The sequence below is a fragment of the Coenobita brevimanus genome, unplaced genomic scaffold, assembly GCF_032717465.1.
Source record: "Coenobita brevimanus isolate Jiangsu-jjx unplaced genomic scaffold, ASM3271746v2 jjx.HiC_scaffold_2624, whole genome shotgun sequence".
In the NCBI taxonomy this organism is placed as follows: Eukaryota; Metazoa; Arthropoda; class Malacostraca; order Decapoda; family Coenobitidae; genus Coenobita; species Coenobita brevimanus.
The window spans coordinates 104,338-122,238 of NW_027643570.1; the positions used below are offsets into that span (position 1 = coordinate 104,338).

General features: G+C 45.1%; 1 protein-coding gene across 1 annotated transcript in view; it reads left to right on the forward strand.

Annotated features, from left to right (window-relative positions):
- The first annotated feature begins 1,513 nt into the window (after positions 1-1,513).
- LOC145389933 (putative neural-cadherin 2) overlaps positions 1,514-17,901 on the forward strand; it is a 53,419-nt gene continuing 37,031 nt past the window's right edge. The window contains exons 1-4 of the mRNA XM_080265045.1: positions 1,514-1,624; positions 16,328-16,474; positions 17,368-17,472; positions 17,786-17,889. Of these exons, the coding sequence (XP_080121171.1) occupies positions 1,514-1,624; positions 16,328-16,474; positions 17,368-17,472; positions 17,786-17,889 (467 nt within the window). The remainder of the gene's footprint in view (positions 1,625-16,327; positions 16,475-17,367; positions 17,473-17,785; positions 17,890-17,901) is intronic.

The window sequence follows — 17,901 nt, forward strand, 5'->3', positions numbered from 1 at the left end:
AACGCATTGCTTCTATCACCCCCCCTGATGCCGTCACTTATTACACGGACGGCTCTGTTACGGACACACGAGCCGGGGCAGCCTTTTTGTGTGGCGACCACAGTCATGGCTTCCGAATCACAAATGGCGCTTCCACGCTTCAAACCGAACTCGCTGCTATTGCAGCAGCTTTAAAAGATGCCCTCCACACCGCAGCCTCCTCGACCATCATCATTCATTCTGACTCCACTGCCGCTATCCATGTCCTTAAACAATTCTCACCCTCTGACAACCTCGCACTAACCACTGACATCCATGCAACAGCCCAACAGATCCGAGAGGCAGGGGGATCCATCACCATCCACTGGATCCCCAGCCACGTTGGAATAAAGGGGAATGAGAGGGCTGATAAGGCAGCCAAACATGCATCAGCCCACCCCCACATTGACACAGACATACCCCCAAGCCTATCACGCATTAAACAAAAGATTAAGCAACGAACAGCCAGACGCAATCGCAACGATCATGAGGCAGAAGTCAAACTCGGATCTCCATCTGCTACCTGGTTTGCCCAGGCCACCAAATATACTGAACTCATGCAGCCACTACCCAAAGACAACCGCCTCCTCACCCACATTCATCGCCTCCGGCTGGGATTCGCGTGCAAAGCTGAAATCACCACCAACAACACCTCTCCCACAGAATGCGAACACTGCGAGGCCCCCACCTCTCAGCCACTCCTTCACTACCTGCTAAACTGCCCTGCCACATCTCGCCTTCGGGTCAAACCCCCCTACCCTAATCCCGACACACTAAGATCCGAAAATCATCCCATTCCCCCATGCACGCTCCGCAAGGCAGCCGCTGATATCATCGCCACAATACCAACTCTCACCCTCTTAGAAGTGGCACAAGCTGCCCCACCTCCTAAATAACCCCCCCAAAAAAAATCAGCAGAAGAACGCAATGCGCTGCTAAGCCCTAGGGGCACCGCAGTGACATGCCATCTTCCCAGTTACTATACAAGCCTTCCCACTCAAACCGGGCTAATAGATGGCCCGGCCTGCACTAAGGGTGCAGAAAACTTTAAACGAACGAACGAACGAACGCACACCCACGCACGCGCACACACACGCTCACATCCATACGCACACATACAAACATACACAGTCAAAACCACTATATATACTTACCAAACGAACACAATATACAAAACAAAGCACTTACCTAACTAACTCAATAAACAAAATTAAAGCAGTTACCTAACTAATACTATAAACAAAACAAAAGCACGGTGGCCAACCCACCAACTGTCTACTCCCTCTTCCTTCCTCTTTCTTGCTATCCCTTCCCCTGTTCTCTCTTCTTTCCTCCACCTTCCTAAAAAAAAAAAAAAAAAAAAATGCGGCGGTGCCCCTCAGTATCGCTCTTGCAGGGGAGGGGTGTACATGTAAGTCGGTTAGATCCGTGGCGCCCAACTGTCTACCTGGACGCATCACTGTCCCATACACCAGGCGGCAGGCTCAGTTACCGCATGTCAGAGGGGGAAGGCAGACGTGTGATACCCAACTCCGCGGTGCCTGGCTGCATGGCCACAGCATACCAGTGCCACATCAGCCTTGTTATGACAAGTGAGGAATTTACAGTGTGATCTCGCATCTAAGGAGTTCACATCTAACGACACCATTGGACCTCTACCCATATTCGTATCTAACGTGGAAGTTTCCGTCTAACGAAAAAAAATCCCGGGCGAGCGGTTCAAATCTGTCGCCACCTTGGTCTAGTGCGTGGACGGGAAAGATGTTACCCTTTGCTACAGAAACTAAACCAGCTCAATGAATATGCAAAGAAAGTGAATGAGAGAAGATAAACAGTTACCGGTATCACCGAATATTTAAACAAACGCCATGAGCTTGGGGAAGTTCTGGCAAATCTCGATCGAAATGAAGGATAAGAGTGTGAGTGATGATGGAAATGAAGGATAAGACCGTGAGTGATGATGGAAATGAAGGATAAGAGTGTGAGTGATGATGGAAATGAAGGATAAGACTGTGAGTGATGATGGAAATAAAGGATAAGAGACTGAGTGATGATGGAAATGAACGATAAGACTGTGAGTGATGTCGATGAAAACAGAATCTTCGTGGTGACATTCATGATGACTTTTCTGGATTTGTTGGGAAGGAAAAGAATGCAGACAAAAAGATAACAAAACTCTGGGAGGCATCGCGAGAGGCAATGGAGAGCGAGAGGTGGGAGGAGGGTGGTTGTGCTGGTGGCGTAGGTGAGAAGGAGCGGCCCAGTAGCCTTCCTTCCCGCCTCGGATACCACCTTAAGCACCTCATTTATCACTCACAGGTGAGTTATCGATATTATTTCTTCTTTATTTTATGTCACTATGTATGATTATATGACAAATTAACGACAATAACTTACATAATGAGTGAAAATAGGGTCAAAATAGGGGTTAGATCCAGTTTTTACCTATTATAATTTTCCCCATATGTTTATGTATCGGCATCTAATGAAGTCGCATGTAACGAGTGGTTTTTGGTACCTATTACACGTTAGATGCGAGATCTTACTATTCAGGGAGTTTCCAAACGCTGCTCTCTCTCATTAGGGCTGCTCCAACATCCACTGCCCTACCTTGTATCTCTTCTATAATCCCATCCATATACAGATTGAACAACCATGAGGACATGACACATCCCTATTTCAGTCCAACATTCAAATAGAAAAATTCACTCGGTTCACTATCCACACGCACCGCATCCTTAGCACCCTCATAAATACCCTTCACGGCCTTCAGCAACTTCCCATTTTCTCCATATATTCTTAATACTTTCCACAATGCTTGTCTGTCCAGTTGTTGTTGTTGTTGTTGTGATATTTGCCTCACAACGTGGTGAGGACACGGGCAAACATAGAGCCCGTCAGGGATGTAGCAAAAAGTTGCTCTCAAAACGACAGCATAGCGGTGACAAGACTGTAAGACGAGGCAGCAAAGGCAGGACAAGATCAAGCATGGATCGGCAGTTACGAGAGCAGTCTGGTGGCTATATAGTTGACCAGGGCAGCACGTTGTGGGTCGAACCCGATGCCCTCACGGATGGCGGCTTCCTCAGATGGAGAGAGGGAGTTGGAGATGTATGCCTCACGGATCTTCTGATACGGAGTCTGGTAGACGAGAAGCAGTGTATCGTCGTCGTTGATCGGATCCGTTAGGCAGAAGAGTACCGTAGCTCTTCTAGGTCCGCAACCGTGCGGGTATCAAGATCACAAGTGCCTGAGAGTGGTGGAAGGAGGGCCTCGATCCGGCGAGCAACGGTGGAAGGGTTGCTCTTGGTTTTTCCCCCTTTCTTCTTTGGCTTCTTCTTCTTCTCCTTAGGTGGAGGAGGAGAAGAAGAGCGAGCGATGGCAGCAGGCGGTGGTGAAGGTGGAAGAGGCTCCTCCACTTCGTCAGGAGCAGATGGAGAAGGCAAGGAGGAGGGCTCTACTACGTCCAGATGTACTGAAGGGACGGGAGACGAGACACGCTCCCCCTCAGCTCCTGACGAAGGGAGGTGAACCTCCACAACAGTCTCCCCATGCTCGGTGTCCATGGCCTGTGACGGTTCCGGGTCGGTGATCGTAGTTTCGATGGTGGTGGCGCCAGTCGTCCGGTTGAGAGGGGCATCCAAACACAGCCGTTTTCCCGGTGTCGTGCGAGGTGGTGGTGGCTGCTGTCGCCGGGCCTGACGCTCCTGACGAGGGGGGAGACGAGGATCGCGGGTGAAGCTTCGGGGAATGGCAAGGCGTGGAAGGCCGTTCTCCTCAAAGATTTGAGGAAGGAGAACAGCCAGAACCGTCTTGCTACCCCCACTGAAAGCTTCAGCCGTCGCGATACACATCGCAACGAGTGTGTTTGTGTTGCCAGAACTTCCAAGATCCCTTGGCTGGCGTCTCTGGGCAGGGGACGCCGCCGTGCGCGGGCAGAGCCCTGCACAGCAACACCACCCGGCCCAGTGACGTCCTTAGCCACGGGACCCATGGAAGCCTGTACATCACGAAACTCCACCGTCTCTCCCTCGTCAAGTGAGCGCTGGAAATGCCGTGGATTTGGTGCAACGATCTCAGAAACGTGTACGAAAACATCAGCGCCAGTGTCGCGGCGCTTGATGAAACCGTAACACGATCTCACGTTGAACCAATTCACGGTTCCCTGGATGGTAGTGGCTCCTGGCGGCACGGATCTGCTGTTGGGTGCCCCCCTCAACGGGTCGCAGGCACGAGCAGAGTCGCTGGAAGTCTCACGGAGCTCGGGCATAGTGACGACTGGCCAGGCCAAGCTATGCGAGAGGAGTGGCACCGCATCCTTAGCACCCTCATAAATACCCTTCACGGCCTTCAGCAACTTTCCATTTTCTCCATATATTCTTAATACTTTCCACAATCCTTGTCTAGCCACCCTGTCATATGCTTTCTCCAAATCCACGAAGGCCGTATACAATTTCTTTCCCTTCTCTAGAAATGTTTCCACTAAAGATCTAAGAATATCTGATCTACACAACCTCTTTCCTTCCTAAAACCTCTCTGTTCTTATTTCCCTAACTCTGTCAATATCTTACCACATACTTTTCTTGTTACGCTAAGACAAATGCCCCTGTGATTACCACACACATCATTTTCTCATTTTCCCTGATCACAGAAGAATGTAGTAACGGAGCAGAATCAGAAATAAGCCGGTAAGAAAGAGGTGTTGGTAAGCTTCATGACCGTACCAGAATACCGCCCCCATACTGCCTGCCAGCCTGCTCACGCTAAAGGTAATAGCATGTGTTTAGCCTAGAACTATATCACGTAATTCAGCTAAACAATTCATCACATTCGCTCCTGTGCCACGCTAAAATGTGGTGGTAGTAGTACTACTACTACTAGTAGTAGTAGTTGTTGCCTAGGCAGTCTGGTCGAACAGCCCCGAGTCCCTAAGGAAGGCCACGGCTGAGACCGGGCTTTCCCACAGAGCTCGCAAGGTGTGTACAGTATGTTGTGTTGTTGGCGTAGGTGATTGTTTACAATGCAGTCTTGCATAATGTGCTTAATAGTATGGGGTGCTGTGTTGTAGATTGTGTGCAGTGCAGTCTTGCATAATGTGCTTAATAGTATGGGGTGCTGTGTTGCAGATTGTGTGCAGTGCAGTCTTGCATAATGTGCTTAATAGTATGGGGTGCTGTGTTGCAGATTGTGTGCAGTGCAGTCTTGCATAATGTGCTCAATGGTATGGGGTGCTGCGTTGCATCCTGGACAGGCATCAACGACGGAGTCATCCAGCCTTTTCTGGTTACTCAAGAGGGCTGGATGATGCCCACATCTCAGCCTGGCCAGGTGGACTCTGTCCTCACGAGGGAAATAGGATTCAGAAGGGTGGATATCAGGAGGCCGTGCATGCAGCTGTGTGTTGTCTTTAAGAACAAGGCCCTAAAAATAATCACAGGCTGCACAGCTACTACACCCACAGACCACCTACTGCACATCAAGAAACCAAAGTCTTCAAAGTCGAGGATCATCTAGACATGAGAGGCACACAAATTCTTGCCGCAGCCTCCACAAACCCACGCCATCCACTACACGATATGGCAGCACATCCACACACACATCAAGGAATATAAAAACAACACCCAGCACACGATATCATACACAAATACTGTCATCTCTCCCGCTTCAGACCAGCTTCCAGAAGCTAAAATATGATAAATAGCCTTGCTGGTACACACGACGATAGATAGGTGGCACCCATAAATATAAAGCATTGTTACAAACGTTTGGTGCTAGTTTGCGGTGTTAGGAGCGTAATGCTGTATGGTAATGAGGCCTGGCAGTAAAGGCAGAGGATACTCGTAGACTCAGACCAACAGAAATGACAATGATTTGGTGGATGTGTAGTGTGTTCTTGAATGCCAGGCCTGAGGGGGCTAGGTTTATGAAGGAAGAGTTGAAAGGAAGGATGGGAGTAGAGAGTACTGTTGTAATGAGGAGAGGTAGATTGAGATGGTTTGGGAGGAAGGATGGGGCTGGAGTGTATTGGTGTTGTGATGAGTAGATTGAGATGGTTTGGGAGGAAGGATGGGGCTGGAGTGTATTGGTGCTGTGATGCAGAGAGGTAGTTTGAGATGGTTTGGGAGGAAGGATGGGACTGGAGTGTATTGGTGCTGTGATGAAGAGAGGTAGATTGAGATGGTTTGGGAGGAAGGATGGGGCTGGAGTGTATTGGTGTTGTGATGAGGAGTAGATTGAGATGGTTTGGGAGGAAGGATGGGGGCTGGAGTATATTGGTGCTGTGATGAAGAGAGGTAGATTGAGATGGTTTGGGAGGAAGGATGGGGCTGGAGTGTACTGGTGTTGTGATGAGGAGCGGTAGTTTGAGATGGTTTGGGAGGAAGGATGGGGGCTGGAGTGTATTGGTGCTGTGATGAAGAGAGGTAGATTGAGATGGTTTGAGAGGAAGGATGGGGCTGGAGTGTACTGGTGTTGTGATGAGGAGCGGTAGATTGAGATGGTTTGGGCATGTGGGGAGGCTGGAGGATGACAGCTGGGTGCGGAAAGTGAAAAGTGTAAAGGTCGGGGGCAGGCACACCGAAAAAGACCTGGGACGAGGTCATAGAGGCTGCCAGAGATCGAGCAACGTGAAGAGCGTGGGTGACCAAGGCCGACACATGCAAGCATACTGGAGCCTTTATAAACGATACGGTATGAACGATACAATAAGAAATATCTCATGGAATTGATGGATTTAACCTAATTATACGTATAACTTGTGTGTTTTCATCTGACGGGACTGGGTAAACCGCCACACCTTTAATACTAAGTGGTGGTTGCAGGATATACGATGAGTAGTGGTTATGAGGGACGGGTGACTGTCCTTGATTACTATAGTCTGTTTGATTGACCTGTGCACTTGAGATGTATGGGGCAAGTAGGGTGTTTTTATTTCGCGACTGCAGATTGGCCGCAGATGATGTCACCGAAGTAAATGCATTCATGTAGTGTAGTGCAACATGCGGACGTGGATGTACACCTTGGGTGGATATTATAGTGTAACATGCGGACGTAGGTGTACCCCTTTGGTAGATATTATAGTGCTACATGCGGACGTGGATGTACACCTTGGGTGGATAGTATAGTGCAACGTGCGGACGTAGATGTACACCGTGGTTGGATGCAGTGCAACTTCGGACGTGGGTGTAGGCCGTGGGTAGATATTTTGATTCAAACATCACTCATCGTTTTATAAAACTTTATAATCAAATTTAATTTTCTTTGACAACAGCAAATACGAATGTATGTGAGCGAGGTGGACGGGGAGACCAAGAATGAGATGGAGGGATTGAGTGGCGAGAATGGAGAGTGAGAGACTAACTAGGAGTGTATGTGAATGTGGTGGAGGGGGAGACCAGGGATGAGATTGTAAATATTTGCCCCACAACAGAGGTGGGGACACGGGCAAACATGAGAGCCCGTCAGAGAAATAGGCAGGAAAACTAAGCTCCCGAATGAGAGCAAAACACGGGCGACAGTGGCGGACGAGGAAGAGCGGTGATGGCAGGAGAAAGATCGTAAGGCAGCTGCTGAATAAAGGGTGTAAGGGGCAACTAGCGCGAGGACATTGATTCATCATCGACAGTCTTCTCCCAGCACTTGCAGCAGTAACATCTCTTCCCCAGTCCCCTGGTAGTCAAGACTTTCGCGCTGCTATCTAGGCGAACTTGCAGTTAACTTCAGTCATATGCCTAACCCTATCAATGAGTATTCTACCATATATTTTACCAGTCACACTAAGAAGGCAAATACCCCTATGGTTACCACATACTTCTCTCTCCCCTTTTCCTTTGTATAAAGGAACAATTATACCTGATTTCCAGTCCTCTGGAACCCTTCCCTCTTCCCAAGCCAATCTACACAACTTCCATATCCATTCCACAACAATCTCACCCCCATACCTCAGCATTTCACCACACACTTCATCAATCCCTGGGGCCTTTCCCATCTTGATCTTCTTCATTGCTTCCACTACTTCCGCCCTACTGATCTCTTTCTCCCTCCTCTCATCTCTCCTTCTCCCAGCCATTCCCCAACCACTTATACTCGCACTGTTGTCACCCTCTACATTCAACAAATCCTCAAAGTGCTCCTTTCATCTCCTCACTGTAGTGGAAGGGTTAATGTAATGTGTGTGTGTGTGTGTGTGTGTGTGTGTGTGTGAGAGAGAGAGAGAAAGAGAGAGGTGGGGGAGTTGATAAAATGATGTGGAAAAATACTACGTGTCTTGTAATCACTCACCTGCATTGCCAAAATTCTGGTGTGCATCTCCCCCTGCCTTCGACCTCCATTTTTCTAACGCTGTGTGTCCAGGTACAGCATGGTCTTGACGTTGGCTTGCTTGTTTGACTATCTTGCGTTTGTGTTCAGCCTTTGGTTCCTTCTCTCTGAAAAATGAAATAGTGTTAGTATATTGTATTGCTAGCACTTACTGTTAGGAATTTGGCGGAGAGGAACACGCAGAGAACATCAGGAAAATGGTAATGAAAATAAAAAAGATAAGAAAACTGTATAAATAAATGAGGGAAACCTGTCATAGAGGTATCCAGGAAAAATGGCCTTGGGTTCATTCTTCCTTGCATTAAAAAAATACACAGAAATAATACAGACTCCTTCAATACTTCGTCTTAATTTAGTCCTTAATCTTAAAACTATGAGACCAAAGGAGAATTAAAGACCTCAGTTTTTGACGGTCACTAATTTAAGACTAGCAGGGATCAGATTTATTAGCCTGCATGCCACATTTTGAGTTCCTAATTAAGATATCATACAGGTAAAATCAACACATCAGTACAGGTGCATAATATCAGTGATGGTTTGTGAAGCGCGTTGTGAAGCATGTGAACTGCAGGATTTTCTATCCATCTATCTATTGCCAGCCGCCTTAATCCCTTATACGGGGTGGCCACAAACATATCGCATCCACGTCACCCTGTTCCCCGCCATTTCACTTCCCTACTCCCACTTCACACACCCCTTCCCCATATACCTCTCCACTCCATCCCTCCATCTCATCCTTGGCCTTCCCCTCCCTCTCTCCCCCTCCACCTCAGTCGCATACACTCACCTCTTCAGTCTCTCACTCTCCATCCTCTCCACATGGCCAAATCACCTCAATGTGTTTCTCCTAACGCTTCCTATCACATCCACATTCACACCACAACGCTCCTTCACATCCTCATTTGCCAGTCTGTCTCACTATGTGACTCCACAGGCTCCTCTCAAACAACTCATTTCCACTGCTCACGCTCTTGACTTATGTCCCTCCAACAACATCGAAGCTTCACTTCCATACGTTAGAGTTGGTATCACAATACTGTCATGTAATAAATTTTTCACTTCCGTGCTCATTTCCTTGTTCCTTATCACTGCCCTCAAGGAACCAGCAACCTTTCTTCCTTATTGTACCCTTTCAAGCACTTCACCCTCCAAACTTCCATCCTTACTCATCACGCTACCCAAGTACTTAAACGTATTCAGAGTTTCCATTTCCTCATCATCCAACCTCACTGTACATTCACTGACTTCACCTCTCTCGAAGACCATAACGTTATTCTTCCCTACATGTACCTTTAGATTCCGTTTCTTACACACTCTCCCAGACTCATCCACGAAGCCTTGCAGCTCCCCTTCGTCTTCACTTAACAACACAGTACCATCTGCGAACAACAATACAGTGAGTTTCGAAACACTGCCCTTTCTCACTAGGGCCACTCCAGCATCCACTGCCCTACCTTGTATCTCTTTTATAACGCCAACCATATACAGATTGAACAACCATGGAGACATGACACATCCCTGTTTCAACCCAGTCTTCAAATAGAAAACTTCACTCAGTTCACTATCCACACGCACTGCAGCCTTAGCACCATCATACATACCCCTCACAGCATTCAGCTACTTCCCATCTACTCCATATATTCTTAATGCTTTCCACAATCCTTGTCTATCCACCCTGTCATTTGTTTTCTCCAAATCCAGTATTTTACCGCAAATTATTACTCGATGCATTCCGGTATATATTATGCTTATAGGTCATGAAAATTTGCCAGTTTAATGACTACATTCATTTTGTTATGAGTATTTATTAGACTTTACAAATCTGACACATAATTATTACCAAGTTACAGTGACCTAATATATCTATCCTGGTATCATCAATATACTAAAACGTCTGGTGTCACTGTTCTGACATGCTTCCAATACTGTTAACTGTTTAAGCCGACCAGTGCTATGAACAGTTTTATGAAATATTCTTTTTTCTCATCCATGCATTCATCAGTGCCTAGAGTAAGTGTAAAAGTTATGGAACGGTTATCTGAACTCCTCGATATGTCGATAGAGTAAGTGGGAGAGGTTTAAACGACGGAATACAGAATACGGAAAGGTCAGTGAAAGTGATATCCACATTTGAAACAATGACTGGCAGCATCCAAGGTTGAACATAATACATGAAGTAATAATAATGAGACCAGAATATCTGACAGAATAGTGAAAATTCTTTACTTATTCAACATCATGACACCTTCTCATTATTATTATTATTATTATTATTATTATTTAACTGGTACAACCTGATGATTATAATTGGCTCAGGTGTGAACACTGCAGGTAACTGGGTTGTCAACAGTCTCCTCTACTCCTGCCAGCGTCTAGAGATTTCTCCTAAGATGGGTGAAGCTCTACTGAAGGGAAGAGGCTGTGTGTGTGTGTGTGTGTGTGTGTGTGTGTGTGTGTGTGTGTGTGTGTGTGTTTGTGTGTGTGTGTGTATGTGGAGGTGTGGCTGTGTATGAAGGTGTGCCCGTGTATGGAGGTGTGGCTGTGTGTCTCTGCAGGATATTGCACAAACCATCTTCATAACGTGGTGTCTAAATATGTATATCATCATTTCGTAAAGCCTCTTATTTCCTAAGTACAGAATCACCCACTGTCTATCAATAAAGATAATATATACTTACATATACTCACACCATATTACTTCTACCAATGACATACACACACTCTGACGCATAAACATAACCAATACTTTACAATATTTCCACTTTCAAAAACATCACACTCCCTACACACCCATCCCATTCCCAGATGTACTTTGCCAGCATGTGGTAGTTAATTCTGCCTTTCACTCTCCCTCATATTTCTCCACTTTCATATGCATCATCCCTCCTACGGACACCCATCTCCCACTGGCACCTCTTCAGCATGGAAGTTAATTCTGGCTATCACTCTCCCTCCGAATGTAAGGTCCGACCCTACACTGAACGTAGCATAGATTAATAAAGATATATATTCAAGCAAAAACTCCAGGATTATGTTAAGCTGAGAGAAGACCTTACAGAGCAACAGAAAAGAAAAATCAATTGACTCGCTACTATGGATGTATTTATATCTCGGTGCTCTTTCTTATATCTAAAACTAATCTCTGGAGGGGTGACCACAAACAAACTGCCTCCATGTTACCCTGTCATGCATCATCAGGCTGCCTCTCCTTCAACTCACACCAGCATCGTTCATGTACCTCTCCACCGCATCCCTCCATCTCATTATTCTCGGTCTCCCACTACTCGTCTCTCCACCTAACTCACATACACTCTCTTATACTCCTTTCACTCTAACTTGTCCTAATATTACTGTCTCTGTCTTCAGATCTGAGCTGTAGCAATACGAATACCAGAATATGACGCGTAAAATAAATAAATAAATAACAAGCATCATGGTAGGTGGTGGTAGGTGGTGGCGACCATCATCCACTCACTTGATGTAATGCTGCCTACTTCTTCCTTAGTCTTTATCATTCTTTTTCTGTGCCTCCCCTCCTCTCTTCCTATTTCTCGCATCTTTCCTGTCACTTCTTATTGCTTTTCTTTCCTTTACAGGTGGCTTTACATTGAGTGACAAGCCAAATGGTTTCCTGTAAGCCAAGAAACCATTTACAACGCTGGGTGGTAACCATATAACCAAACCATACGTGCTCCCTACGTGTCAACAAGTGGGTTGGTGGAGGGTTAGTGCCCCTCCCCGTAAAACAAATAACTCAAAGTCAAATGGCCACCCATTACGGGATTATGGCGTCTGGCAATAGATAGATCATGGTAGGAACGTACGTAGAACCGTAGTACTGTATTATATTTTCCTGCCACTGAGCTACATGAAATAAGCTACAAAGGGACGAAAACCTGGGCCAAGTTAAGGTGGAAGAACTATAGGTAATCTCTCAGTCTTCATTGCACATGGCCAAACCATCTCAATGTACCTCTCCCAACACTCTCCAGCGCATCCACATCAACACCACAGCGTATCTTTACTTTTTCAGATTAATACAGACGATTTGGCGCAGCGGCGAGAACTCGTAGCTATCAAAGAACGAATGAACAGTATCCTCGCTTACCCTTCTGTACCTCAAGTAGACGGGGAAGCTGTTTACACACTATAATCCTATCACTGAGTTAATACACACACAACACCTGCGTACTACGCCTTTCTCGGTTAGAGGGTGACTGATGGGATTCGGAACTTCAAGGGTTCACAGAGTTCCAGTTAGAGACAGAAGACTCATTTCAATCATGCTCGGTAACATTTGCTTTACTGTATATTTCATTTTAACTATACTCTTTTCACTTATGTGTTATATACTTAAACATTATCATTATCTATACATTAACCACTTCACTTTGAGAACGTCTCTTTGCCTCTGTTCATATTACTGTCAGACGATTTTAATTATCTAGAGTAAAACCTGTCGAAAATGATCGCTTATAGCATCATCATCCATTAACCTCTACGTAAGATGCGCCTTTTTAATTATATCTGCCACCGAGTCTCAAGATATTAATATATATATATATATATTTTTTTATTATGACACGCATATTAACATCTGACTGCCAGAATGTATCTCAGCTGAATGAAATAATCTTAGTAAGTATTTAGGTGCGTTTACACTACCCATAAGATCCTCTCAGTATCCCACACATCATCTTGGCTCATCATCATCATCATCATCATCATCATCATCTTATCACCGTTATTATTAGATTACCCATCATATGACTACAACATGTGTGCCCATGCGTGTATTACTGCATGTGTATGCAGATATAAGATGTGTGAGTTAGAGAAAGAACAGAGGAATTACTTGGAGAAGAACAGGGAGGCTTTAGGAAGGGAAGAGGTTGTGTAGATCAGGGCCAGTATTAATAAGAACTTCTAGGAGTACTCCTAAAATTATTACTAAATGTGGTTGTAGATGAGAGTTGCTTCTAAAAGTTCCTCCTAGGAGGACACGTAGTAGTAATTTCGCTCCTACCATGAAGTGTTACCAGCACAAAGAATCTATCTATTTATATACCTAGGCTGCCTCCCCCAAGGAAAGGGAGGTAGCCGAGACAGGACGACACACTCCCCATTTACTCATCCATTCCAACACAGTCATTCGCATCTTAGCCCCAAAGGGGAAAAGGGACAGATCCTCACCGTTCCACACCACACATGGGTCAACTGCGCAGTGCAATCAGTGACATCCGCAGCAGGGCCCGACGGCAGAGCTGGTTTACCCCTGCCATATTATAATAGACCCATCCCTTTACTCGCACCTGACCTGATCAGCCCAAATGAGGGAAAATATCCCCTCAGGGCTGCGTCATCTTATATTCATTCACAATTTCTCTCCATTTATTTCTGTCACGCACAGCCACTCTTCCTTGCTCAACAAACATCCCTCTCGCATCCAGCGCTCTGATCACACTGTCCATCCATCCTATTCGTGGTCTCCCTCTCAGCCTTACTACACCTCTCACATCAGATCTAGTTATCTTTTTCACCAATCGCTCATTATCCATTCTCTCCATATGCCCAAACCATCGCAACACCCTCTAATCAACTCTACCAGCCATCTCCCGAACAACTCCAGTTCTCCTTCGCACTTCATCATTTCGCACCCGATCCATACGCGTCACTCCACACATACTCCTCAGACACCTCATCTCCATTACATTCAAACTTTTCCTCTCTGCTACACCCATATTCCATGTTTCAGCCCCATATAACGCAATCGGTACCCCAACACCCTCATACAGCCTTCTCTTTACATCCATTCTAAGCGAACATCTAAACACTTTTTTCATTCCTCCCAGCACCTTTCCTACTTCATTAATTATTCTAAACTTCACTTCTGCATCTATTCTTCGATCCATAGCAACATGCGACCCTAAATATTTAAAACACTCCACCTCCTCAAGCAACTCACCATTCAAAACTATGTTCATCCCCCTACCATCTACCAACCTCGTACACTTCATCACTTTACTCTTATTCTCATTAACTTTCAATTTCCTCCTTTCACACACCCTTCCAAACTCCTCTACCTACTGTCTTAATCTCTCCTCTGAATCAGCCACCAGTGCAATATCATCTGCAAACAGCAGCTGCTTAAGATTCCACTCTGCTTGATATATTTAATAAATTACCATTAGAAAGCCTTAGAGTATCAGTAAGTAGTTTAAAAGTGAAAAACTACTTTACATATATAGAAACAACATCTATTTGATCATATATTATGATTCTTTACGAATGTCGATAAAATGGATAAAATGTAAACACTATCGCGTTGCTCTAAGTGTAAGCGACGTAAACAAACCTACCCAGCGAGGCGGCGTCCTGTGAACCTTTGTGGCACATGCGACAGACCGGTGAGATCGAACCATAATGGCTTGTGTTGTGAGTTTTGTGATAATTGGTATCACATATCGTTTTCGTTTTTCGTTTTTAAAGGCTCCAACATGGTTGCATATGTCGGCCTTGGTCACCTTCTTCTTCTTATTCTTCTTGTGACCTCTGTTGCTTTGTATCGCTTCGTAGGTCCTCCTTCTCTTCTTGCCCCTTATCCTCTTCTCTTTTCTTGATCACACTTCAATTTTCGTTACCTTTTTTATATGTTTATTTACTGTCCTTCTTGCTGTTGCCTTTTCTTCCAACATTGTGTTAGAAATATTTTAGCAAACTTCATTATTCTCCCTGTTTCTTCCTTATCCCCATATAGTCCCAGTACTGTACAAATCCCCCCATCTTCTTCCTCAAGTCTTCTCTGCCATTCCTCCATTCCTATCACCGCTACTACTGATGCTATTAACTTCTCCCTTTGCTCTTTGTAGTTGTTGCATTCAACAATTAGGTGCTCTATTGTTTCTTTTATCCCCTCACAAAATTTGCAGTTCTTGTCCTGTTCCTCTCTATTTCTACCATTCACTTCCAGAGTACCTGTCCTAGCTTTAACTAACAGTCTACTTCCCCAGTCTCCTACATGCCAGGTTAGCCCTTCTGGTTTTTGCTTTCTTTTATACCATTTCAGAGTCACCTTTCCTGTTAACCCCACTTTCCATCTGTTCAATCCATTCTCTTCAATCTTTTTCTTAATTTGTTTGTCTTCTATATGACTCCAAACCTCTGCCAGGTTTTCTCTCCTCTTCCATCTGTTAATTTCTCTCCCCCATGATGATCTTGCCCCTCTTTCCTCCAGCACCCTCTTAGCCCATCTTTCCACACTGAGTTTTTCTATTTTCTTTGTGAACCCCAATTTTCCTTTCACAATTCTTTCTTTGAATGTGCTCCAGCCCATGTCTCCCCTTATGGCTTCTACTGCCGTACTTCTTGGGGCCCCCAGGCCCCATCTACCCACTATGTTTTGTACTTTTTCCAGTTTCATGATATCTCCATCTCGGTAGTTTGTTATTTCCGATCCATAGGGACAATAAGGCACTGCTATTCCTTTCCACAGACTCTTACCCACGTTATACTTGTTAATCACTCTACACCCTCCATTTATAATCATGCCTGCCATCTTCCGAGCTTTCCCTTCATTAATCTTTCTTTGTTTCTCCCCTCCTATTCCTTCCTTACTCACTTCTATACCTAAGTACGTATATTTATCTACTATTTCCATTACGTTGTTCCCCATCACCCACTGGTTCTTCTCCCTGTTATTAAATTCCATCACCTTGCATTTTCCTGCAGCCGCACACATTATTTCAGTTCTAGACTTGTTTATGAAAGTAAAAATTTTTAAAAATGCTATTTGTATTGAGTCTGTCTTTTTTTGGAATTCTGAAATATTTGACAATGAGAAGTTGCTGAAGCACTTTTTGCATATTTTATCACTGCTTAATATCATCATTCAAATTTTTATTCACAAACTTCCTCCTACTTCTCCTCCTCTACATCATCATCATATCATCATCACCAGGAACTTCATTCCTTAAAGTAGTGCTTGCTACAGGAGGATGTTGTGAGTGTGCAGCTGGTGGGGGGACGGCCTCAGGTGTTACTGGACTCAGGCAGTGGACCCGTGTTCCTGGCTGGTCCACACCTTCCTTCACTGGCAGACTGGGAGTGGCACAGGCTGGATCTCATTTGGGGACCACAGGTAGGATATCGTAATGGCTTACCATACATTTAACAATCATAGATAGATGAGGTAGCAGGAAACTGAGTTAGGATGATGAATGAAAGATTTTGAATTACAGATGTGCAGTATATTACAGTAATCCCTTGATTATCTGACATAATAGAGCTAAAGGCATGTCCGGGTAATGGTTCCATCGGGATAATGGACTTCTCCCCTGACCCCCTTTCGTACATAACATAATTTTGGAAGCCAGTGTTAGGTCACTTCAGTACATCGTACACACTTGTTCCTGTTGTTTAACACTACTCAGTCTGGTCGAACAGACCTAAAAATGCAGTGTGCACACAAAACATAATGGTAAAATGAAATAGAATCATGGAATAATAGAACAAGAGCATGGTACAGTATACTGTAGTAAGCTAGAAAAAAAAATCGTCAACACTCATGATTCGACCATCCCACATCAGTCTTACCCAGGATCTCCTGCTTCTAAAGAGTCAGCACTACCCTCTTCCTTTTCCTTGGTGAAGGGGCCATCATCACACACCCTAGGAAGAGGCATGCAAGGAACAGCAAGGCCTGAAGCAGGTAGGGAACATCCACAAAAACCAACATGTTCACTGCCAAAACAACTGTCTGGGAGGAGCTGTTTACTACACAATCGCCACCTAGCAACAATGATAGCACCACCAGGCTATTCCTGCCCAGTCAGATGCCCATAATTTCCATCTGGATGCAAGCATTTTGTCTGGATATTATGGAAAAATGTACAAATAATGGTTTCTAACAGCCAGATCACAACATCCAGGAAATGGATTGTCAGGGTAATGGCCGTCCGGATAATCAAGAGATTACTGTATTTATTTATTTAGTTATTATTTGCTTATACAGTATTTATTTCTCATTTTCAGAAGGTAGAAATTGTTGTAGATCGATGTGAGGGTGGTGGAGAATGCAGAGTGGCTGGTCCACTGCCACCACAAGAACGCGCCTTGAGTGTGTCAGCGCCTCTGCAGGTGGGCGGCCTGGCTTCCCCTCCCCCAGAACACCTCCAGCATGCATGGGCCAGCACGAGTCACAGATGCTGCATTCCTCGGCTGCATTAGGAACTTACGAGTCAATGGAGAGGTAACTGGTGCAGTCTGGTAATTTAGCTTTACAGATAACAGTGGACTTAATGGCTAATTCAGTATTTGTACATCATTTATTCTGGATCGTACTCCACCCCATTACAGTATTTAGCAGTAAAAATGATGATGATGATGTTGATGTGAGTGTGAGATGAATGTTTATAATCAGCAATGAATGGCAGTGTACTGTGTGTTTCAGCTGAGAGACCTTGGTGAAGGTGTGTTGGGTGAGGATAGTTCCCCAGGTTGCCCTGGCCAGGACGCCTGCACACTTGCTGGACACCCTTGTCAAAACAATGCTAGGTAAGTTATTCA